Source organism: Aphelocoma coerulescens, chromosome 7 (assembly GCF_041296385.1).
Source record: "Aphelocoma coerulescens isolate FSJ_1873_10779 chromosome 7, UR_Acoe_1.0, whole genome shotgun sequence".
Classification (NCBI taxonomy): domain Eukaryota; kingdom Metazoa; phylum Chordata; class Aves; order Passeriformes; family Corvidae; genus Aphelocoma; species Aphelocoma coerulescens.
This window is the reverse complement of record NC_091021.1, coordinates 19693472-19718142: the sequence shown is the minus strand read 5'-3', so window position 1 is coordinate 19718142 and position 24671 is coordinate 19693472. Positions and strand designations below refer to the sequence as shown.

General features: G+C 39.6%; 1 protein-coding gene across 6 annotated transcripts in view; it reads left to right on the top strand.

Annotated features, from left to right (window-relative positions):
• Positions 1-747: 747 nt before the first annotated feature.
• MYO3B (myosin IIIB) overlaps positions 748-24671 on the top strand; it is a 207787-nt gene continuing 183863 nt past the window's right edge. For 4 of the 6 annotated variants that reach the window (XR_011151957.1, XM_069020693.1, XM_069020691.1 and 1 more), the window contains exons 1-6: positions 748-827; positions 1226-1355; positions 3080-3193; positions 5120-5198; positions 6259-6324; positions 6526-6562. Coding sequence is in view for 5 of the 6 variants with exons in the window: in XM_069020693.1 (XP_068876794.1) it covers positions 6318-6324; positions 6526-6562 (44 nt within the window). In the remaining variant the exon portion in view is untranslated. Of the gene's footprint in view, positions 828-1225; positions 1356-3079; positions 3194-5119; positions 5199-5642; positions 5732-6258; positions 6325-6525; positions 6563-24671 lie in introns of all 6 variants that reach the window. The other 2 variants (XM_069020689.1, XM_069020690.1) reach the window with 2 other exon arrangements.

The following is a 24671-nucleotide window of genomic DNA, read 5'->3' as shown; positions in this document are numbered from 1 at the left end:
GAGTCAGCCCTTGCTGAAGCTGATGAATACAGCACTCTTTGTAACATTGTATGAGGCAGGTACAGTTACAGCCGCGGCGGAAGAACCTGAGGGTGGTCATGATGGGCTGGCAAAACGCAAAGAGAGAACTGGTGCAGAAAACTGAGTGGGAGGGAGCCCCCGTGATGTGTTCACTTGGAAAAAGCATCGGCATATTAATCAAAAGAACAACCTCCCGTTTTTCTAAGACTTTTTGTAAACAAACAGAAGTGTCTAAGAGAAATAAATACCTGAATTTCTTCTCCTGAATCAACCTGAAAAACGGTTATGACAGAACTCAATTAAGACAAATAGGTACAAAAGGAGAAGCCCAAAGACGGGAGCTCTCCCCCACACTCACACTCAAAGGGGAAGAAATACTTTATAAAATCCTTTCCTTCACCAGGTGGACCCATGTCTCAGAGCACAGACGGAGCTGCGCTCGCAATTCATTGTTTTCCACAATGAACTGAATGCACAGAGAGGACTGAGGCGTTTAGTTCCAGCGATTCTGCTAGATGTGCACCTCTACGCATCGGTTTTATTTCTGTAAAAGCTCACTAAACATTATCTTTCCTACACGGCGGTCAATCGACTTTTCCCGAGAGCCTCCGGCCCTCCTCCCGCGCTCCTCGCCGGGAATCCCCGAGCCGCGCCCGCCCTGAGGGGCCGGCACGCGCCGCCTCACGGGGCCGAGCACCGCCCCCGCTGCAGCCGAGTGCGGGGCTCCTCAGCGCTCGGTCCGAGCAGGCGAGTGGCAAACCCCGGCTCCTCAGCCGTGCAGAGACAGGGAGAGCACTGTCTCTCAGGTGTGCCCAGCTCCCGCCAGGTCTCCGGCCCTGCGGGGCCGCCCGCAGACGGCTGGGGTGGGGGTCGCAGCTCAACTGAGAGGGGCTTCGAAATGGCGTTCGCCGTTTGCCTTGCAGTCCTCTGGCGCTCAGAGCCGGGCAGGGGTTGTCACCTTTCTCGCGAGTCGGTGCTGGCAGGGCTTGTCACTGCCGCCGGGAGCTTGTCTTGGCCCCAGCGAAGTCTGCGCTCAGCCCCGCGGACTTAGGCGGGGAGGGGAGGTGGCCTGAGCCCCGCTGAGGTGGTCCTGGGCTGCCTGGGGGCACGGGTGGCAGCGCCGTAGGAGCGCTGCCACTGAGGCTGTGCGGGTGCCCCGCCTCCGAGGGGGTGACCAGCTGTACCTGTTTTTCCAAAATCGTAGGTAAGGAATGCTCAGGAATAAAAATCTCCATGATTAAAAATGGCAGAAGATACTACAAGGCAAGAAGTAGGCGTGATACGGAATTCAGGCCCATCGGGACAAGGCCATGAATAACTGAAGAAAAGTTTCTGTAAGTTCCCTGAATAGATCTGGCTCTAGTGTATAGTGTTTCCTTAAGCGACCTATAGTAACTAGTGGACCACAATATACATTGCAAATACTATGATAACACTTCATAAATTCCTTCAAACAAATCTTCCTCCTGGGTACATACACATATACAGTTACTAGCAAAAGAAAGGAAAGGTACTGTTATCTGTAGACAGTGCTGCATGCAAATTGAGGTAAGACTAACTTAAAATGTCTTCCTCTTTATTTCTCTGAAGTGGTGCATTTATTTTTATGAATACAAAATGGTTTTTAGTTTTCATTTTTAATGCTAGGTTTTCTCACTTCACTTGCTGCTTTAAAAGCTGCACTCTGGAATTTCAGTTTCATTGCACTGAAAACCAAGGATCAGTGTTTTGAGGTTTTGTGAAGTTATTACGTGGGAAACTATGTTCTTTTACAGAAATTTCAGTTAGCATGATGCATAGTATAATAATAGAGGTCACTGTCAGCAAGTTAGATGCAGTTACTGAGGTTTTTTTCTGTAAAAAGCAGTAAATTGTATCTTAACCTACTGTGGAGTCTTATAGAATGTGTTCTGAAAATACACAGAATCCTTTATCAAGACCCTTTTTATATTCCCAAACTGAAGTCTAGCTTATTCTTAATATCAAATTCAAACTGTAATGCAGTTAATATTCCATCATTATATACTTTAATCCTTCAAATGTTAATCCAAGTTGGTGTTAATTATTGACATTGTAGCACAAAAATAAAAATAGAGTTCACCCAAGTTTTATTCAAACAATAAAAATGTGGCTTGAACCAAGCAGAGCTATTTTTCCCTTGGGCTAAGATTTTCATATCATAATCTGGCTAGGAGTCAAGGTGAATATAGCTTTCTAAAAGCCATTTCTGACCCTTTTAAAAATGGAAAGTCAGTTTAAGTGCAAATGGATTGTTTTAGAAACAGGGAACATATGAACTTCTGTGCTGATATGTGCTGCTCCACGGTGTTCCATGGTTAGGAAGCTGTAGGAACATTATCTGCAGCACTAGGTTTGTGTGCACTGGAGAGAGGGCCACTGGGTGATTCCTTCCTCAGCATTATGTGCTGCCCTGTTGATGCATGCGCACAGTAAGTGAATTACCCAGTACCATCCAAAATCTTTGATTAGAAGAAATATTGTATCTATATTACTGACTTTCTAACTACAGAGAAGAGGGATTTAGTGAGCAGTGCAGTGGCTATGTGTTTGCTTTAAGAGCTTCCAGGACGGGTTTTGCAGTGTTTTTGCCAAATGCTTTCACGATAAAAAGTTCACTGGACAAAGACAATGATTCTTGCTGTGGTAATGCCTGAAGAGGCTCACTAACAAGGGCCTCCTGAGTGCAGACTTGTCTGGGGAATAGAAACATCTTGTGTTACAAAGACAGAAGTTACTGTCGTTACCAGCCTTCTGTGGGACTGGAGAAGAGGGGAGTAATGAATAAAGTGCTAATAACCTGTGCGGTGCTGTGAGCGTAATCAAAGAACATTTGTGTATAGGAAGGGGGTTTGAAGTCCTGAAAGTTATCGTAATGGTTTGCTTTTGTTCTGCTTAAAGGTTTGGTTGGTGTTTTTTGTTGTTTAGGTTTTTTTTAACCTAGCCCTAGTTTTAAATTGTCATCTGAACACACTTAGTGAGATACATTCTGTACCTGTAGCTTCTCTGTCATTAGTTCTTACAAACTTATCCCGCCTAGAAGTGACTTCTCGTGATTCAAGGAAATAACAAGGGAAGAGGGCCTATGGATCAGTAAGAGAAAAGGCGAAGGGGAAAAAAAAGCCTCATACAAACCCTGAACATAACTGAACAGGTGAGCACTAAACTTTTTCCAATCTACTCTACAGCTGAACTTCAATAACTTAGAGCCAGGGAACAGAAAGATGTCTTGAGCTTGATTACTATAGGGAAGTTGGGAATGCTCTGCACCTGCAGGAACAATCAGCACTTAATTCAGTAGGAATTTTTCTTTTGTTGTGACTGTTTAACTCCTTTTCATGAGTTTAAACTGAACTGTACTGCAGCAGAATAAACAAGCTGCAATGGGGCTGGCAATCATCCAGGACACAAGTTCAAAGTGGCATTTTTAGTAAAGACTCCTGTATTACAGGTGAAAATATGGAGGCATATTCCTCATAGTTCTAACCTGAGGAGTCATTTGCTGTGATAGATTATGTCTCTGCTGTTTGATAAAGCCATGTAGCTTCTAAAATGGAGAGGGGTAATAGGAAGAAGTTAAGGGAGCTGCAGCAGGAGAATCTAGAAGGACAGAAGAGTGCACAGTGAGGGTGATGTCGCCTGGGGGGTTACAGCGTGCAGCTGACGGAAGCATTCATTCCTCTGTTTGTGGACAGTAGGGCAACTGCTCTGCAGGTAGAAATGGAGATGGATAAATAAAATGCATGAAATCAATCTCCTGCTAGTTCCTTCCTAACTTGTTCTGCTTTTCGTGCACCTTTCACGTCTCTGCACAGCTCTTATTTTGGGAGTTGAGCATGTGGCGTAAATAGTGAGGACACCCAGTGCTACATCAGAAATCTGGAAAATAATTTGAGAAACTTTTGTTGTCTATTTGTGCAAAATAGCTGCAAGGAATTTTTCCCTCTCTGGGAAAGAGAACTTCTCTGAATAATGCATTGTATAAGGCCATACATGCTTTCCTTTTGCCAAAGCTGAAAAACTCTGTGGCTGTAGCTAGAATGGCACTGCTCTGGGATAAATGTCTGACAGTATAAGGCTGAGCTTTTCCATCTGAGTGCTGCACAGTAGGGAAAAGCTCTGCTGAACACAGCTGAGAATTGGCCTGTGGTAATGGCATGTTGTGAGGGGGCAGGAAGCACATTTTTTATTTGCTGCTGCTGCTTTGTAAAGAACAAGTCATGTCAGTAGCTTCTTCCTAGCTGGTCCTCTTTTTCTCCATCCCTCATCTAGTTGTTTCTTCCTCAGACATGGCCTCTACCCTGCTGTGTGGCGAGGGGAGTACTGATATTGTGTATGGAAAAAGGAGGTATTTGCAGAACTACATGTATGAAACAGTGGACTAAGCTGATTTTACAATATTTCTTATGAATGAGACGAAAATTCAGGAAAATTAATTAATCTTCTGAAGCATCGTAGCATACTGACTGTGGAGTGAGGTGCATTCAGTACACTGGAGAGTGTGGAACATGTTCAGCCTACTTGAAATAATGGCATAATTACTGCTATCAGTCTATTCAGGCAGCTGTTTGTCTAATACTGTGCATGGACACCTTTTTTGTTTGGTTTTGCTTCGACCTTTCTCACTTTACACACACTTTCCACAATTTACAAGAAAATTTCATCTCCTTCGGTCTCATGCTACTGCAGCAGAAACAATAGGGATTCATTTACCCCTCCAATTCACAGAGCAATGCTCGCAGTAACCCGTGGAGATTTCTGTAGTAAGCAACCTGAAACACTTGAAAGGGATGTAGTTTCCAGAGGGGTCAGTGTTCATGGCTGAGAGCTTAAACAATATATTAAGCTGGGCATTTTGGTGAAGGAAAAAAAAAATTTGCTTGTATTTAATCTGAACTGAATTACTATTGCCACATTGTGTGCAATGACTGAAAATAGTGTATTAAATAGCAAGGTCAACTCTGTAAAGCAGATAGTATCTCTGTTAATAAATACATACTTCCTTCCTTGTATTTACTTGGAACTAATATTAATCCTTGTAATTCAGGAACTAAGTATCCATCTTCCTTTGTGTCTAAAGGTGGGCACCAGCCACTTTACTTTTGGCTGCCTGAGAGTCAAACATGGAGGGTGTTGAGATTAAGGTATAAGAAAGAAAGGTGAGTTCCAAGTAAGGGGAGGTATTTGAGTAAGCAAAGTATATCTCTTGGTCCCAGTTTCCCAGAGGCACCATGCAGACAAAGAGTTTCTGATATGTACTTTTCCTGAGTGATGCTCCCCTCCAGGCTCCATATGCTGGTCCTATTTTCTCATTATTGTGAATGTCAAGTTTAAATGTCCAACTTCCATGTGGATATTCACATTTGAATGCTTAAGATGAGTCCTGTGTCTCCCACTCCTAGAATTAGGAACCTAACATCTAGATGGAAGAGTATGAAGTGCCTGAACAGATAATATAATTTTCTGAATGCTGTCCTAAGCATTAGTGTCTGCTTCATGGCATTGAAAGTAATAAGAGTTCTGCAGAACAGAATACAGAAGAACTAGAAAATTCTCTCTTGAGAGGAGAAATTGGTGTCAATATCTCCTTTCGTCCTGTCAAGGTTTCTTCTGTTGGTTGATACATTCTAGTTGCTATCAGCATTATCAAAGGACACAAAGTAATGTAAAAGAAGTTCCAGCCTTTGCCCAGGTATGTATAGCTTTCATTCCTGCTGTGCTATGCCATATTCAAAGTTAATTGGATGATCCAGTTTTAGACCTGAAGTACAGTATGAACCTAGAGACTGTATCAGTGCAGTTGTAAGTTGCTTGAAGAGCAAACATCTACAATGTTTGGTACAAAAAGCTGGAGGCCAAAACAAGAGTGTTGGAGGCATATTAGCAGTTAATGACTGAAAAGAGAGGTGACCAGTGGAATGGGAATGTATACAATAACCATGTAACAAAAAACAGATTTTTTCCAGTTTAGTAAAATTCTACATTGTGAGAGACTGGTATGAAGACAGTTTAAGGGACTCTGTTCACCATTCCCCTGCACTGCAATAAAGCATCATCCTGTTTCTTTCCATATGCCATTTAGTGTTCAAAATAGATCAAGTGAGCTAAGTTGCCTTTACAAACTAAATCAGACTGTAAGCTTTGTATTTGTTTCATTCATCATGTGCTTTTGAGGCCTCCTCATGTTCCTGTTAATAATTCAGCCTTTGCCTATTCTAGGTTTATTGCTCAGAGAGACAGTACCTTTTGCTGAGTTGAGCATATGGCTAACAGGAGCTATGTCAGGTAAAGAATGCAACCTGTAGTTTTTCACCTTATTCTCTTTTGTTGTTAGTCAGCTTTGGAATAGAACTATAATGCAGTCAGGTTTGTTACAACTGTTAGCTTGGGTAGCCTGTTACTTTGATATAGCTGGAAAAATGCCAAAGCTCTCAAGTGTCTTGAGGACTGTCAACCTTTTGCTTTTTCTGTTTCTTGTTGCAACAGGTGAGAACAGAGCAAGTCCTGAAGCAAACTGGATTAGGTAAGAAAGTTTTTAAATGTTGTCATCTTTTACACCCTAGAGAAAAACTAAATGTGTTGTTTTGACTCCCTTCCACAAAATAGACAAGTCTTTGTCTCATTCTGCTAACATGTCATCATTGTTCTACAGATGTCAGCTGGTAGCTGGGGACTGCTCCTCTGCTTGGAGCTGTATTTATTAACCTTTTTCTTTTTTCTTTCTCATGTAATGAAATTAAGCTATTCAGCCGGGCAAAATAGGTGATTCCTGATTTCATCTTAGTGCCAAGAACACTGTGAAAGTTACGGAGAACATGTAATTAAATGTAACAGTTACTGACTGTTGTTGCTTTGCAATGTGGCCTTCATACGTTTCTGTAACAGCACAGCTATACTTGATAGGTTGCATTAGAGGTGTAATTCCATTCGTAAAATTCCCTAAGGGTAGAACTGCCCTTGGGATTTTGGGCTTTTTCAGCCCCTTCTCTTTCTACTGCAGTTCAAAAACAACTTGCTGGTGAAAGACTTTTGAACTGAGAGGTGTGTGGCATGATGAAATACAAATGTCTGTGACTGGTAAAATTCTTAGGTATATTTTTTGGGTAACTCTTTAGTCTCACCTCTGAAAGAAAATTCAGTGCTTAGTTTCTACAGGCCTTACCTGTTGGCCTCCTTCAAAAGAGTGATTGTTACAAACTGTACCTTAAAGGCTGTTAGTCTTGACTTACGAGTTTGTAGTGTTGATAGTTATGATGTAGGGCAGTGCCTAGAGTATTGGAGGAGGAGTAAGCTTTTACAACCTTGATACAATAAGAAAGGATGGATTTTGAAGAGTGCAGCCTGTACTGCTTTCATTATAACTCCTGTCTGAAGAATTGACTCATGGTATACCTTTTTCTGCTTGGGTTCTTTGCCAAAAAAATAAAATGGTAGATTTCTTTCTCATCAGGATTCATGGCCCTGTCAGTGTCAACCTATTGTGAAATGAAACCTGGGGATTTCATTATCAAAAATTTTAAAAAGAAAAATCAATTCCCTGAAAATAATAATGCTGTAGGTAACAATTTCCAGCTGAGGATTTGCATATTGTAAGTGTTAGCTCTTTTTAAAAAAACCCAAAAATTCTTGCATGGGATACTTATATATGTGTATAGTAACAAGAATAGCTCTTTTTAAGTCATTGTGATAATGGAGCTAATGACAAGACAGTTGGTATGGCCACGCTAAGGTGATCTTCACCCTTGCAAGACAAAATATAGTTAGATTAGCACAATTTTTGCAGAGATATGCAGTTATCCATGTGTATAAAAGATTTGACTCCTGTTAGCCAGCAGATGCCTGTGTCCTTGACAAAGCTGTTTTTGCAAGATAGATATATCTGTAGAATGCACAGTGATTTGTAGTATATGCCACAGCTTCTTCTCCAAAGTGCTTTGTGACGTGAAAACATGCAAATATTTTGGGGACTACATGGAGGATATTGTGGAGTGTAGTGATGATACCTTTACTGGTAAGGCTGCCCTAAGCCCAAGGTGTATCAGATTGTCATAGGACCAAGTAAACCTTCTACTCTGTCCTTGACACAGTTCCAGCTCTATGATGGAGGCTGTAGTGAACTCCTAGATAAGCAGTTGTGCCCTACCTTTGCTGCCTTCCCAGTCTTTCCTCTTTCTTACATTTGGACCCGGGTGTGCGGGTCTCAAATAGAGCTTTTTAACTATAGTCCTGCGTCTCCTTGTTCCAGGTGTTCTATTTTCTACCTGTAGCTGTCAGGAGAGAGAAGTTTTTTGCAGAACAGTTTTTTAGGAGGACTCTGTGTCACTAATAAGTAGCATATTGTAAATGTTTTGGTAAAGACTTTATAACATCCTAGAGTGGAGGGCTGAGGGGGTGGGTGTCCTGCAAAGGGAGAGGGCACTTGTTTTACCATGGGTTGCTTAAGTACAGCTGTAAGGCAGACACTAAATAGAGATTTGAGATTCATATGGAAATGATGTGTTGTCTGTAAAAATAGGTATAAGAAGGTAGAGGCATCTCTGGCAATTTTTTGCGGATAATAAAAGAAAATATAGAAATACAGAAGGAACACTTTTTCCTGGCACTGAAACCTGAAACAACAGAAAAGGCTGCTTAAACAGTTGGAAAGAGTGCTGTCTCTGCTCTTTGTGATTTCCTGGGTAGGTATAGGACTAGAGGAGTGGTCCTGATCTCAAAGGGGATCTCAATTACATTTGATTACTTCTTGGAAAAAAAAAAATCCCATCCATAGTTTTGTTTCATAAATACTTTACTGCACAAGCAGAATTTACTGAACTCTTCCAGGTGGAAAGTTTCCCAATTTCTAGCAGTGTGTTCTGCTACTTCTACCCTTAGCTTAGGCATTGTGCAAATGTGACAGAAAGAGGGAAATGGTTCATGGTAGTTCAGCTGTAAGAATAATTTGTTCTATTAGTCTTTGATGATCAGTGCTGTTGACAGTTCTCATCTCTTCCATGGTCTTCCTACTTCTACTATTCTCTGTTACCCAGCCTAGCATGAACTGAAGGGTGGAAATGAACTGTGGTTAATTTGGGCCTGAAAGACAGACAGGACAAGTATTTTCAGTAAATCTCTCTCTTTCCCTCTCTCTTTCCCTCTCTCTCTCCTTTTTTTATTGTTAGTAAGTATGTACAAAATATATACAGAATTTTAACACAAAGTAAGAGTTACTATGAACAAGACAAAATGGAAATGGAGAAGTAGCTTAGTGTGGTGCAGTGATTTTTCGGAGAAAAGGTTGCCTGTAGGATTAAGGTGGCCTGAAGGTCAGTCCTCTGAACATACCAAGACTTTGGTTGGTGGTAGAAAATTATTTTCCTGCAAATGCTTATCAGCTCACTGCAGATTTTGTAAAATCTGTGATCTTACTGAGGCATTTATTTTAAAAACCATTTTAAACAGCTGTTATTCCATATAGGTGAGGTTTTTTATTTAGAAAAAGGAGAAAGTTGCAAAGTTCCCTGAGTTACTGCATACTTTTTAATATCTTAAAAAGTGTTAAAACCTGGAGTTATAGGGAGAGCAGAAGCTGTTCTTCTTCAGGGTTCTTCAGGTTTCTGATCTCTGAATATGTTCCTCAGCAGTCTGGATGTAACTGACCTCCTCTCTGCCATGGGACAAGCCTGTCATGTTGTAGTACGTCCATACAACTTGTCACTGAGCTATTTGATACATCATTGTGTTTGCTCTACAGACTTGGTATAAAATCTGTTCTGAAAGAAAAAAAATTTAAAGCCCTATTTCTGGTATTGAAAGAATGCAATATTGCCTTTGATAGCAGTTTTCCTGCATATATGGGAAATTAACTTAGTCTGAGTGCATAAAGCAGGAGGAGTTGTACAACGTGTAGAGTGGGATGGCAGTTTTCATGTCTCCTGGTATATTTTTTACACTGTATTTTAAACCTACTGGAGGGATGAATGATAGATGTGATTAATTCCAACTCACTTGAAAGAAGAGGGCATGTTCAGTGCACATCTTGTTGTCTCCAGTTGTTCTCTCATCATTTCTGTCAGTAGTTACATGGATGATCTTTATAACTTGTGTTTAGCCTGTGAAATGGATATAAAGACCTGTCAGAGTACCTTTTCTACTACATTTTCTTCTGAGGAAACAAACCTAATGTAAATGTCACTTGTGGTATGAGCAACTGTAGCAGATGGAGCATTGAATTAATGGTCTTGAGAGGTAAGGCAGGAGAGATTATGAGATAAATATGGTAGATGTAGTACATAATTCAAAAAGTTTCCTGTGATTAAAAATGAATTCAGGGAAAAAGAGTATATCTTCAAAAGTTAAGAGCATTTTAAAATCACTTTATCTTTTGTATGTTTGGAAAAGTGTTAAAAATAATTTACAGCTATGTTTATGGGGAAAATTCCCCATTAGTTTAATCAAAAGGATATTTTTCAGCTGTTGATCTTACATTGTTTTGTAATGAAAATTTTGAATATTCCAAAATGTAAGGATTTTGCTTATAAGCTGGTATGATGCCTAATGGTTTGTGGTGAGACACTGTCTTAGTGAAAAATGATTATAAAACTAAACTGCTTGCTCTATTGAAAACTATACAAATTGTCATCAAATGAAGAGGAAGGACTGGTGTTAGAGTATGTGACTTAACAACTGCTAATATGTAGGAAAGTGATGTTAGTGCAACTCCCTTGCTGATGTTTGTTTCACAGCTTCAGAAGCAATTTATATGCTGGCAGAAGGTTTGGAGGCTCTGCAGAAGTCAGCTAACAGTAAACTAAAGGAATACATGGGTGATTCATGTAAGGCTAAGTTGCTTCTCACTAGTGATAGTTCAGCCTCTTTCCAGTTTCAAGAGTGAAGGACTATGGTGACTGACTATAATAATAGATACTGTAATGCAGAGAAGCCAACTGATTTAATAGCTGGGCAAAAGGTTGTAGTAAGGTGATTTCTAATGGCTTAAGGTTGCTCAGCTGAGAACTTCACAGAATTCAGCAGCACTCCTGAGAAAATGTGCTTGGTTTCATGTTCCCTCATAGCAGCAAACTGGCTGCTGTGAAAACACCTTTTGACCAATCTGCCAAAAGGCCTTTGGAATAGAAAATTCATCCACTGTCTGAGCTGGAAGGTGATTGCTCTTTGTGACAGGCTGAAAGACTGAGGATAAAACATGTATAAGGAACACCTAAGAATGCAATTTTGTGTACTTGTTAAATCAGATAATGTGCTTTCTCTGCAAACAGTTGTGATGAAGAATCCACACCCCGCTTCCCCCTTCTTATATTAGGGTGATTTTTCCACATGTAAAAGTCTGTGTCCAGGGGCACATCTTTTGTAGTCTGACTAGTTCCACAAGAACTGAAATGGAGAAAACAGCATTTTAGCTTTCAGGGCTGTACTGTGGACAAGAATGTTGCGATGATGCCATTTCCTCAAGGTATGGTTCTTGCTAAAGCTGTCTTAAAGTTTTGTTTTGTTTGCCTCCATATGCCGTAGTGTAGCTTTCCTTCTTTATTTAATCTGATTTTTCTGATCTTAATGATACGTCTGGAGAGATGTGGAAAGCATAGTAGTAGTGTGAGGTTTTAATGGTGAAAAGTTCTATAAGTTTTGGATGGTGCAAGTATATAAACTTTATTTGTCTATCTGAAATATGGAGTCATCTTCCTAAGTAAATTTTAAATATCTCTTGTGCTGTGTTGTACAGGAAGAGGAAATTATAAGAAGTGGTTCAGGAGACATTCAGAATTAAATGAAGGAAAGGTTTTTGCCGGTCCCTTACTGACAGAAGTGAGAAGGCTGTATACCTCCTTATTAAAGTCTTGATGACAAATGAGTATGAATATTTCATTAGGCAGAAGAATACTTGGTTAGCATTCAGACTTGGTCGTACTCTTGCATGAATCCCAGAGACATACAAATCAGAAGACTAATTTTGTTAAATAATACATACTGAATTGCCAGAATTTTGAAGGAGTTGTTTATTTAATAGAAGGAAGAAAATAATTAAATTTGAAAATAGGTTTTGGGAGAGAGGATTTTTTTTAGATGCTGTCCCTGAAATAAGGTTCTGTTTTACAGTGTGGCTTTTTTGTGTAATTAAATATTGTCTGTCTAAATTATTACTTAACTAAGAGCAGAATGTCCTTATGGCCTCAAATGCTTGCTTATCCTGTGTGAAGGAGGAAAAGAAAAAGAAAAAAAGAAAATACAAAAAGGAGTTTGCTTGCCTTAAAATATTTGCCTAACAAGTTCCACACTACATTCCTTTGTATTTCAATAAACATTTTCTATATAAATAGTGTTTTCATAAGAAATGGACATTAAACATTAGTTGAAGAGTCTGTGAACCTTAACAGTTATAACCAGGTAATGCTGTACATGTGTCTCTTCATTTGCCTTCCTTTCAGAAGGTGAAAAGAGTGATAATGAGAAAAACGTATCTGGCTTGTGTTAATCAGGCTGTTTGATTTTGTGTCTTGATATACACTCACGGATCTATAGATCTCACTACTCTTTGGTTTGAAAAGTGTGCAAGCTTTTGCATGTTCTGAGGGAGGCTAGCAGAAAAAAGGCTTGAGTAAAGTACCAGTAGGCACTGTGCAGCGTGGGCTGGGCTGCCCTGTGAGGGCAGAAGGGCCAGGAGTCATGGGTGACGATGAGGCAGCAGGGCCAATGGCCCCACTGAGCATGGGACATCCTGTCAGGACCCCAGATGGGCATGGGGGCAGGCCCAGGGATGGCAGCCAGTCAGCTGACAGTGCAGCGACTGCCAGGTGAGTCTGGAGGAACAAGGCAGACTCAAGGTCTCTTAAAATCAAGTCCATGGGTTAGTGCTTGGGTCTGGATGAATGGGGTACCTGCTTAGGCAGAGACATGGCTAAAGGATAGCCTGGACAGGGACCAAGGACGATAGCCTCTGGTTAAATGCAGCTTCCAAATACCCTGACACTGCAACCTTTTGCAAAATAATGTAATCCATTGTGCTGCTTGTGCTGGGCATTATCCTGGACTCGTAGTTGATAGGCAGTTTTACATGCTGATTTTGCTTCAGTCAGAGCTCACATGCCTGTCTCCTGCAGGTCTGTTTTCTCCTAGTGTTTTGGATTCATGAACACCTTCATTATGTCAGAGTACAGCCCACTCAAGACTGGAGTCGTTCTGGCACGGATGGCTTCAGTTGCTGACACAATCTAATTGCCTTGTCAAGGATTAATTCTGGATTTTGCAGTATTTTCCTTAAGATCTCTACCAGTGACCTATTTAACTTTTAAACTTGCATGATTGTCTCTTCATCTTTTGAAGTGTTTTCTTTGTACTCAAACCTGTAATGGATTCCATTTTTATGTGGAGTACCATATAGCTTCTGATTTTGTCACATTGCACTGCACTTCCTTTCTACCTCTGAATTAGCAAATACATCAACTGCTTCAGAATCTGTCATCTAAAATATTTTTCTTCCTTTTTCACTGACAATCAGTAGTTGAAGGTACAGAATGAACTGTGGTTTACATCCCCTCATTTTTTCTCCTCCCTTTTTACTCTGGGAGTCCAGGAGGCCTGTGAATAATTTCTGAAATCACTGTAGATTTGAGGTCCTTGAAAGAGTTATTATTCAGAGAACAAGTCCAGCAGAACATGGTTTTCCCTAACCTGTCTCAGTAAGATGGGTTGTTTTTTCCCCCTATAGGTGAGATATTTGCAGTTTCAAAATCATTATTCGTTTGTGGCTGACCTTTCTCAGTAGTGATGAGAGGAAAGCAGCATGTGTAGTCTGTAATGTTCTTTCCTAATGTTTGCAGTAATATCTTTGCTGCCAGACTCATGAGAGTAGTGTGTCCCCTGTGTTCTGGGACTGAATTAGGCAAGGGATCTGTAGTCTTACCAATAAACCACTATCTAACTTCAGCAGCATTCATTACTAACACATGCAGCTTCTGTTAAAAGACTCATTTAACTACGAGTCACATCTCAATCCCATTATGTGTCTGCTTAAAGGATGGTTGTGATTTTACAACATGACAAATACATAAAAAGTAAATGTTTCCATTTAGAGAGGCTTTTTTTCCTGAGGTTTGACCGTTTTCCAGCTAATTTTATGCTTCACAAAGGACTAATAGATTGTGAAAAGTTGAGCCAAATGTGAATAATCAAGTGTGTTATGGGGTAGGTGAGACTTTTCACATGAGACCTAAATCAGTCAGCCTCTCCAGAAGGTGAAAAGTAATTGTTTGATGGAGGAACAGATTACTGCCTTTTTAGATAAAGGAGTTGCAGTTTGTGTTTAGAGGTGCAGACAAAGGTGATTTGCCCCAGAGACAGGGATGGATTATGAAGTGGGATATGAGCTGAAAAAGAGCTGTGAGTTTATTTGATCAGCCCTTTAAGGGCTGATCGGAGTCTAAATGGATGCAGACTTCTTTTTAAAATTTCTGTTCTCTTTTGACTTTACAAACCTTGGTAAACCAAATTGTCTTATGAATGCGGTAAATAAACCCTTTTTCTAGCTGTTTAGATTGACCTGGTTTAGGTGTGGGATGATATCAGTACAGCCAACTAACTTGAAGGAATTTTTGCCTGTAGCCTATGTATGCAATACATAGGTGGTTCTGAAACCATTTCAGGCAGCCAGCGGCCCAAAATATTTCTTAGGTGCTGTAAAGATAGTGGAGTTGCACAGGTCAATGCACAAACCAATAACTCATTGTCTAAGAAGAGATATTTGCATTGCTGAAGAGGAATCTCTCTGGAATGCTAGTCAGAAGGCCAGGGGTTGCAAAGGAATATGATTAGGGGATGTTACCACACATTTTACAAATTGGAAAAACAGAGATAGAAGTGAGAATTTTTTTTCTGTGATACACACAAAAATACTCTATCTTGATGCTTAGCCCATTGCTGTACCATGCTTTCAGGAGAAGTTTTCTTCCACCTGCTCTTGCTTCCCATATAGAGGTTGTCTTCACCAATGTAAAAGTTGAAGAAACTGTTAGGTCACCATGCCTCTGAGATAACCTCCCATTTTAGAATTACTTCAGTTTTCATTAGTGAATTAACTGAAAATATAAATATTTATGACTATCTCAGATGTCTATTACAACAGGAAATAAATAATTCATTATAGAGAATTACCTTTGTACAACTGATACCACAAGGATATAAATCAGATATGGCAGTTTCCAAAAACGCAACACAATATATTGTTTTTGCTGAAACACCCTCAAGTGAGTATCTTGTTGATGCAACCATTGCTTTTCTAAGCTGAGTAACAAACCTTCCATTATGTGAAGAGTAGTGATTGGAGAAAGTCTCTTTACAGAAATGTGCATGTAGTAGTAAAAGTATATTGACAGCTGGGACAATTCAAGGAATCTATATACAATATGTAATTTCTGTTTGACATTGGGATGGTTTTTGTGTAAATCTATCAGACTATAAGCATAATTTTAAATGCGGTTTCATTTGCTTATCTGTTATGCTTCTGCTTCTATAGATTGGTTGAAATAAACTGCACCTGCCAAAAGCTAACAAAGAGGAAAAATTAAATTTTGATGACTGAGTGACACTAATGAATACTCAGTGTGACAAATCGATTATCAAACTTTAAACTCCCCTAAAGTGGGAGGCTAGACTTTGGTGGGGAACTTTGGTCACATAGTGTGTTTGAAGAGGAATGACCTAGCAAGGCAGGCCAGAAGATTAAAGGAGAGGGATTCTTATCAGCCATTTTGAAGGAAAATCAGCCTCTCTTTTCACAAAAAGGCAGAATGCTGCAGAGATCAGGAGGAGAGACTTAGAAAAGAAGAGTAAATGTGTTTCAGAGTAAATGGCACAAGCTTGAAGGAAGAGACTGAGGACTCCCGGTTATAGTGAAAAGGAGTTCAAGATGCCAGGAAGCTGAGACAGGTAAGTCAAAACAAGATGTCTGTTGGTTTTACTGTTTATTTATGTTCATTGCAACAGCTAAAGTAAAGGGGTTTTCAGAAACCCTGTTAAGTCTGTGCATATATTTATTTCAGCTCACACATATCTTTAAAAATACCCTTGCTGTGGAGCTGAGAGAGGGCTTCAAGGCATGGGAGAACTAGCTGCCAGCATGCTTCTGTGGCTGAGATAGTCCACAAAGTCACATGTCTGGTGAGAGAAGCCACAATGTACATGCTTTGAGCTTCAAGGAACACTTAGAGCAAACCTTGGGGCTGCCTCGGCACTGTTACCTGGCAACAGCTGATGAGACTTCTGAGAGGGGTGATGCAATGGGACATTGCTGTAGTGTTTAGAGAAGTATGGCTTAGGATGTCTGTGTAGGAGACACCTTTGAATACAAGGTATTGTTGAAAGGTACTAGTTTGTCCAATTTGTAAATAGAACCTGAAGCATATATAAAATATGATTTTTGCAGTACAGGAGGTGAGTTCTAGTCAAGAGTATCTCTTGAGTTCTCTGAACTCCTAGGACTGTATTTGAAATGTAGACTCTATTTGTAATGCTATCTTGTAAAAGGAGCATCCTAATTACACCACATCCCTCATACCATATAAAGATACCCTTCTTGAATGGATAATGTCAGTTTCTGTTTTGCTCAGCATGCTTTTATTGTGCTTCAAACTTCATTCTTTGAGCAGGTACTCTCTGCTTAAGCAATAAGTTAGGAACTGGGGCTATTTGCAAAGGGTATCCTTATTAAAGGGGAAATGACCCACTGTCATATGAAGTGATAGAACATAATGGCTGAAGGTGAAGCAGAGTTTAAAATGTAATACAGTAGATCCTGTTTCATATTGTCTGTACAATCTAATCTACTTTTAGTGTACCTTAACTGATATCTCAGTTCAATGCTGCTTGTGGTGACATACAACTCTTTTATCTATTCTCTCTTTCTGTTTTTTCAAGCAGTATCACGAATGTTTTCCTCTTTTGATTTCTGAAACCACAGTATTGAACACAGACCTGTTCCATAAACTGAACAATATGTATTAAAAAAACTAAACAGCTACTAATGAATTGCTAAAGGCTGATTATTCCAGGTCATAGTTACTGTACCCAGTATGTGATACAGCATTCTTACCTGTCATATTTTCTCTTTGTAAATTAAGTTCAGGCATTCTCTTAAGTTTCTTCCAGACCATCTGCAGCAGCCCAAGAGTTAATCAGGGAGAGAAGCCAGTTTGGTACTTTATTCTGTGTTTAAATTCTATTCTGAAAGTTCATGGGCAATTTTGTTGTTGTTATGAAATTGTTTCTCTTCAAGATCACAACTCTTGGAGGCGTTAATCTCCTTCAAATCCCCTGAATCAGTAGGAATTGAAATTGATTAGTGCTTCGTAGTGTGAAATAGCTGACAGGAGCAAGCTCTGAGAATTTTTGCTCTTGCTGCTATTGGCATCTGTTTTTTCTCCTGGGGTGCTTGTATCTTTTCACTTAGTGGGATAGCTGAGTATTTTGGTGATGTGTTTTTGTTTTAGTGGACATTAGGCCTAAATGTCAATTTGTAGGCTTTATGGCATCTTCCCTTGTGTGATAAAGATAAATCAGATCTTTCTTATTGATTACCAAATATCAAAATGTGTTGTAGAGTGGACCAAGGTCTAAATTACCTTTCATATTTATAAGGCCAGACGTTTTACTGAATGAGTATCTGAGAGAATTGGAATATCACAGCAATGTTGTTTGCTATTCACAATATAGAAATGTGTAAGCCTAGAAGATAAGAAAAGGTCCAACAGTAGTTATACCAGTTTGCTAACACATTATTCTTTTTGCTTCCTCTTAATGTTAACAAATGGTAAGGTCTCTTTTGGGTTCAGATCAGCAAAAAACCAAAGTTGTTTTTGTTACTCCCTGTAGATTAAGGCATTATTAAATAACATACACAGGTGTAACAGCTTTGAGCAGCTTATGTTTATGACTATCTGTCCTTTTTTATCTGTACCCCCAAAACCTTTACTGATTTTCAAGTTCACTGTGAGCAGCAGTGGATATTGGCATTGTCCAGCCACCTTTAGACAGTCACAGGATCACACAATGTGCTGAGTTGGAAGGGATGCACAAGGATCATTGAGTCCAGCTCCTGGCCCCCAAGAGTCACACCCTGTGCCTGAGAGCATTGTCCAAATGCTTCTTGAACTCGGTCAGGCTTGGTGCTGTGACCACTTCCATGGGGAGCCTGTCCCAGTGCCTGACCACCCTTTGGGTAAAGAAGCTTTTCCTGATACCCAGCTTCAGCTTCCCCTGCCACAACTTCAGGCCATTCCCTCGGGTCCTGTCACTGGTCACCACAGAGAAGAGATCAGTGCTGCTCCTCCTCTTCCCCTCACAAGGAAGCTGTAACTGCAGTGAGGTCTCCCCTCGGTCTCCTCTCCTCCAGGCTGAAAGACCAAGCGGCCTCAGCTGCTCCTCATACGGCTCCCCCTCACGGCCCTTCACCATCTTCGTTGTGATTCTTTGGACATTTCTCTGTAGTTTATTACCTTACACTGTGGTACCCAAAAGTGCCCCCAGCACTCGAGGTGAGGCCGCCCCAGTGCAGAGCAGAGCGGGACAATCCCTCCCTTGCCCGGCTGGCGAGGCTGTGCCTGATGCCCCCAGGACACGGCTGACCCTCCCGGCTGCCAGGGCACTGCTGACTCATATTCAACTCACCATTGACCAGGACCCCCAGATCCCTCTCTGTGCCACTGCTCTCCAGCACCTCATTCCCCAGTCTGTCTGTACCTGCAGGGGTGCCCAATCCCAGGTGCAGAACCTGGCACTTCCTTGCTGAACTTTACACGGTTGGTGGTTGCCCAGCCCTCTAATCTGCTGAGGTCTCTCTGCAGGGTCTCCCTGCCTTTGAGGGAGTCAACAGCTCCTCCCAGTTTTGCATCCTCTGTGAACTTGCTTAGTATACCAGCCCTGCCTCTTGTCTGGGAATATGTCAAGGCAATTGCTTGTGGTTTGCCTTGGTCTTTGTTACAGAATTTAACTTAGATGGCTATAGGCCTGGAAAGGATAACCCAAATAATACATTTATAATTTATTAGATTTAGTTCTTTAGAAGTTCTTTTGATAACTGCTCCTTGAAGATAGCTGCTGAAGGAGGTTTAAAATCAGTGGATTCTATCTTGTATGCCTATTATTATTTTTGAAGCCTGTTAGAGGAGAGAAATTATGCAAATTGGTGTCACGCTAGGCTACTGCACACATGCTGGTAATGCATAACAACTAGCTCACTGATGAAAATGCTTCATCTTAAGCAAGAGTCATTGTCAGCACTAAGAGAGATTCTTTGTATCATGATTAACAGTTTATTATTTTTCTTATGGATAAAAGAGAGTATCTCTTCTTATTAAAAATCCTCATTAGAATAAAACTGCTGTAAAATAAATACTGGAGAATTATGGTAATGAATTATGATTGATTGCATTATACAATTAAGGTATATTGTGAAACAATAGGAAGATCCCTTCAAAATATTAAGTAGTTGTTGCTCACTCTCTGTGAATGACAAAGTGGCTTTAATTCTTCAGCTCCTGCTTGTAAAAGACTTGATAAATAGATCAAGCTCACTATCAATTAGTGTCACAATGATCTTTAGCATTAATGAAGTGAAGCTGCTAGGATTGAAGCAATTTATTTGTAGCTCCACAACAGCATCTTAAGCTAACACACACTACACACACTACTGTTGTCTAATACTGGGCATGAGAACCAGTACGTGGAACACACAGTTCTTTGCAGCACTGGCTGATACAAGCTCTCCCTGTGAGGAAGCTATCTTGGTGCTGAAGAATTCTGATACGCTTAGCAGGATAGAAATCCAATATAAGATAAGCTGGTTTCAGAAAATAGGTCACTAATGTAAGGTTGTAGTTATTTTCTTCCGAAGTTTATCCTACATCTGTCTTAGATTTCTTTTTCTTCGTCTGTACACAAAGCATATCAAACTTTCTGAGTAAGGCTGCAGTGAAGAGCCTGGTTTTGGTGTACGGATCATCATTCTGTTGCAGCATTTCATCCATCCATTTTAGCACTAACACATGCATTTTGTTTGCCCTGTTAAATTGCTACTGAAGGAGGCAGAGAAAACCTTCTCAGGTATTGATTTTTCACACATGGGGAGTATACCTGGAAGTCACAGTTTATAACTGAATGGCTCATGGGATTATAAGCTTCATTTTAGTGCTGAGTTCAGAGCCTGAGGTGAAACTGATGTCAGCTGTTAGTCATTTGTAACTGCTTTAGTGCATTTTGCTTGTTGGAATTCTATTTAAATAGCTTATATAAATAGCATTTGTGCAATAGGAATGCCGCTGATCAGAACCTATTGTTTGAGTTCTTAACAGGCTTTCAGATATTTGGATTTGGTCTTGGAAAATAATTTCTGCTTAATAATATTTAATTAATTTAATAATCATGGTAACTGACTAGGTACATAATTTTATTCAGCATTTGGTCCTTGGAGTTGAAGATATGGAAACGATTAATTAGCAGTCAAATAAATGAAATGTGTTATAGCTCCATGTGAATGATCAGGGGCTTTATTTTCAGTGGTACTCAAAACTTCAATAGAAGTTTTTGTTGATTTCTGTTTTAGTAGCAAGGTACTGTTTACCTCACAGGGTAAGATGACTCTCAAAAATACTTGGTTTACCATGTGCAGGAAGTGATGTTTTGCAATAATTTGATTCTCAGCAAAGCATTCAGTCTTTCATCACTGAATATAATTTTCTGTGTTAGTCCCAGTTAGTTTCTTAAATATACCGTGCCTACCAGAAAACCTTGGAAGTGTCATTTTCCATTAATAATACATTTTGCTAACTTTGTGAAAATAAAAGAAAAACATATTTTTTGCATATTGGCAAGAAGCGGAGATTTGCTACACTAGTCATCTCTGAATTATGCAGTCTGCATATGCTTTGACCATTTTTTTGCGTAACTTTCAATGTCAGTAGTGATGTTAGATTTACGTTGAACCTTAGTAAAACAGTCTTGAAGTTTTTTGAGAAAATCCTTTCTCACAGAAGATTGTATCCAGATTTGACAGAGAAGTAGAAATCCCCCAAATAAAAAAGTTCCTACAGTTTTCATAGAAATCTTTGTCAGGCTAGAGGAATCAGCCATAAACACAGTCCCATTTGAGGGGTGGTGTAGGTTGTATTTTGTTCTTGATACATTCTAATTTGGTTGTTTTACCTGTGTGCTAAAAGTGCCAGCTATAGCAGATACTTTCTTTTGGAGATACCAAAGAAAAGAAAGAATGAAAGTTATTATGATGGTGTCTTGGGTAAAAGATGCAGATTGTTCAAATTCATTAGTTTAACTTCATGAACCAAGTTGCTTTTTAGTTTTCTTAAGTTTTGTGAATTACTGTTTACAAATCTTTTCATCCTAGTTAGATTTCAGCTGTTGTGCATATTCAATTAAAGAAATTCGACTATGGAGACCAGAATAAAGCATATTCTATCTATAAAATCCTATGGAAATGAATGGGATTGGATAATTCTAACAGAAAGAGATTTGATTGTGGATAAAATACCAATGACATTAGTGAAAATTAGATAGAAGAATCAAAGCACCAAGAAACTTTCTGAAGTATTAAGGAATATTTACAGTAAAAAAGATGGAGTGACTAGACTTCACCCTCACCTTTAAGACCTTCCTACTCTAGAAAATCCCAGTGGTTGCTTGTTCTGTTCTTGATTCTGCAGTAGATTGAGGCAGTGTTTAATTTATCTTACCGTGAATGACCCCATTCTGTGCATGTTAAGCAGATCTCTTTAAGACCAGTACTACACTGCTTGCAAGAACCATTCATCTAGCAGATGGCTTGAGATGAAGCAACCTGGTATGACTGTTGTATTCACATGCAGATGACATGGAGCCATGGGTCTGTGGTAAAAGGGCAGCAACTTCAGAATTAATTTCTGGGACCAAACCACTACAGGGGGGCAGAAGAAATCTGACTTTCATGGGAGATGCAGTTATTAAGGATCCAAGATGCAATGTTAACTGGACCCCATGAAAGATGGAAGTTCATCAAGAGTGTTGTGGCACTTACTTGGGAGTCATAGGATGAGGTGCTAAGTAGTTCTGGAGTAAAATAACTTTGTGACTCAGCAGTGAAGTCAGCAGTGCCTCCTGATCTGACACAGTCCTGCTGAAAAGACTGAAAATGCACACCCAATTAGAAGAATGCAGGGGAGCTGGTCAGAGGCCAAGCTGTACTTTACCTTTGCCTTCATTCATCCTGGATCTGTTAATGAAACTGGTTGATCACGATGATGTATTCACCCCCTGCCCTGAGTAGTTTGATTTATATGGACAATACAAAAATGATCAAACACTATTGGACTAAGGTTAATGTTGTTCTCATAAATATAAAGGTCCAATAAGAGTTTACTTACAAACATTTGTAATGCAACACATTATGATGCAATGAATCTAAATGAAAACATGTACTGGATTGTCTGGACTAGGCACATGTGTCTTTCCTACCATACATATTCCAGGGTACTAATGGAGAGTTTTCTGGTTTAGATTCAAAGACTTGGTCCAAGAATTTGAGTTAAGGTTATGATCTTACAAGTGCCTTCAGTTCAGAACTGATTTAGGAGTGGTGGTGTGAAATTTTTACCATTTGACTAGAGTGTTCAAAAATCAAGTTCTTTGTTCTCTTTATTTCTAGAGAAATAGGCGACATTTACATTTCTGTGCCATGTTGTTAGTAGCCAGTTTTGGGGTCACTTTGTTGTAGTTGATACTAGGAATGTGGTTGTGATTCATACTATGATGAACTGGAAGCATAGACAAGACAAGGGAGCAAATAATCCCAATGCTTTCATCAGAGCTAGTGTCCAGACACAATCCATTGCCACTGGTTATCACTCAGTTCTGGCCCTGTGGCTAATACTGCAAGTCTAAAAGGAAGCAAAAGAACATAAAATAACAAAGATACTCCTGAATTTAAAGGACTTTATGTAGACAATGAGAATGTATGTAAGCACAAATAATAAAAACTTTAAGAAGTTTAAGTTAGAATATGTGGAAAGGGAGAACATGTTTCCCACTTATGTCCTGTCTGTTTCCAATTTTGAGTACTCAGAGTTGATTTCATGGTTTATATATTCAAGTGAGACTTGTTCTATGAATTGAATTTAGCTGGAGCCTTCTCAGGGATCTACCTTTCATCTATAGATAACAGCAGTTCTATTCTTGGTTGTCTTGTTTTGTCCCTTATGGTTGCTTAGTGAAAATACGTGATTAGCTGAAGTATGGGCCTTTTTTTTTTTTTTTGTAAGTTGTATAGCATCAATAACAGCTTTTGAACATATTTTTATCCTTCTCCTTCATCTTCTTCCATCACTTCCATCTTTTTATCCCAAAAAAGAACTATCCACAGCACATTCTGCAGTCCCTCTTTCTGAGTGCAACTGACAGCAGTTATGGGATGGTATCTTGATAGATTTTTTTTTTTGTATGCTTCATTTCAAGATATTGACATCCTCTTTGTTTTAACCTAGTCAGTGAGAAACAGCAGGAGGAGAATAACAGAGGAAGCTGTTCTGACTATTGATTTTCTTGTGCCTTTTGTTGGTTCATTACTTCCTTTAACAATTGCTTCTGAGGTAGCTGTGTGTGACCACTACTAGCCAGCAGAATAGGGTCTGTCATGGTGAGGTGAGGCCATAGCTGATAATGTCAACTTTACCTTCTGAATTCTTCTATCAAGGAGTTATCATTTAGTGTGGAACCAACAGCAAGTTTCCTACAAATAGTGAAATACCTTACTTTTGAATATGTCATTCTTACTTTTCCACAGTATTTGTAAATGCCAGAAGTGCACAACCCAGCTGTTGCATGAGAGAGACAAGAGGGCTAAGGCAAATGGAACATTGCAAAAAGGAGCCATGTCCATGAATTATTTGTATGGAAAGAGTATTTTCACTACTTTCACTAGTATTGGCTGGTATTGCTATCATGTCCCTACCAGCTGTAAGAGAATTCAAAACTGCCTAGCACTGTGTATCATGATGGTTAGAAAGCACCAGGCTGAAGTGAGGCTCTTACTAATTCTAAAATCTCTACAGATGGTGCATCTTGCTGTAAGCTAGGAGAGGGTATATGTTGGAATGCAGAATGCAGTCACTGTTGTGAGGTGGTAGTTAAAATAGAACAATGATTGTAAAGCTATTTCTCTGGCTTATGAGTCGCTTTTGTTCCTATAATTTTTGAGAAAGAGAGCTGTGATAATAGATTAGTGAGAAAAAGTTGCTGATTTTATTCCAGATGTAATTATTTCATTAACAAAATCTGCATGCTCTCTATAGAGTTTTGATTTTTTTGTGTTGTTTTCACAACCTAGGTGAATATCACAGTAGAACTTCTGGGACACCACACATTTTTCCAGATGCCTTTTCTGAGGCTGTTTAGAGCCATGGAATACAATCAAAAGGCTGTGGTTCACAGATAGAAAATTGATTTGTGCACTGTCCATAACCTATACTTGTTTTATGATATCTTATGTCTTATATGATACACATAATACATGTAGTCTCTTTATCATGGGGATACTGCTAAGGGATGATAACATGCAGTCATTGATTCTAATGTTGATCTTAGAGAGAAATATTTTCTTT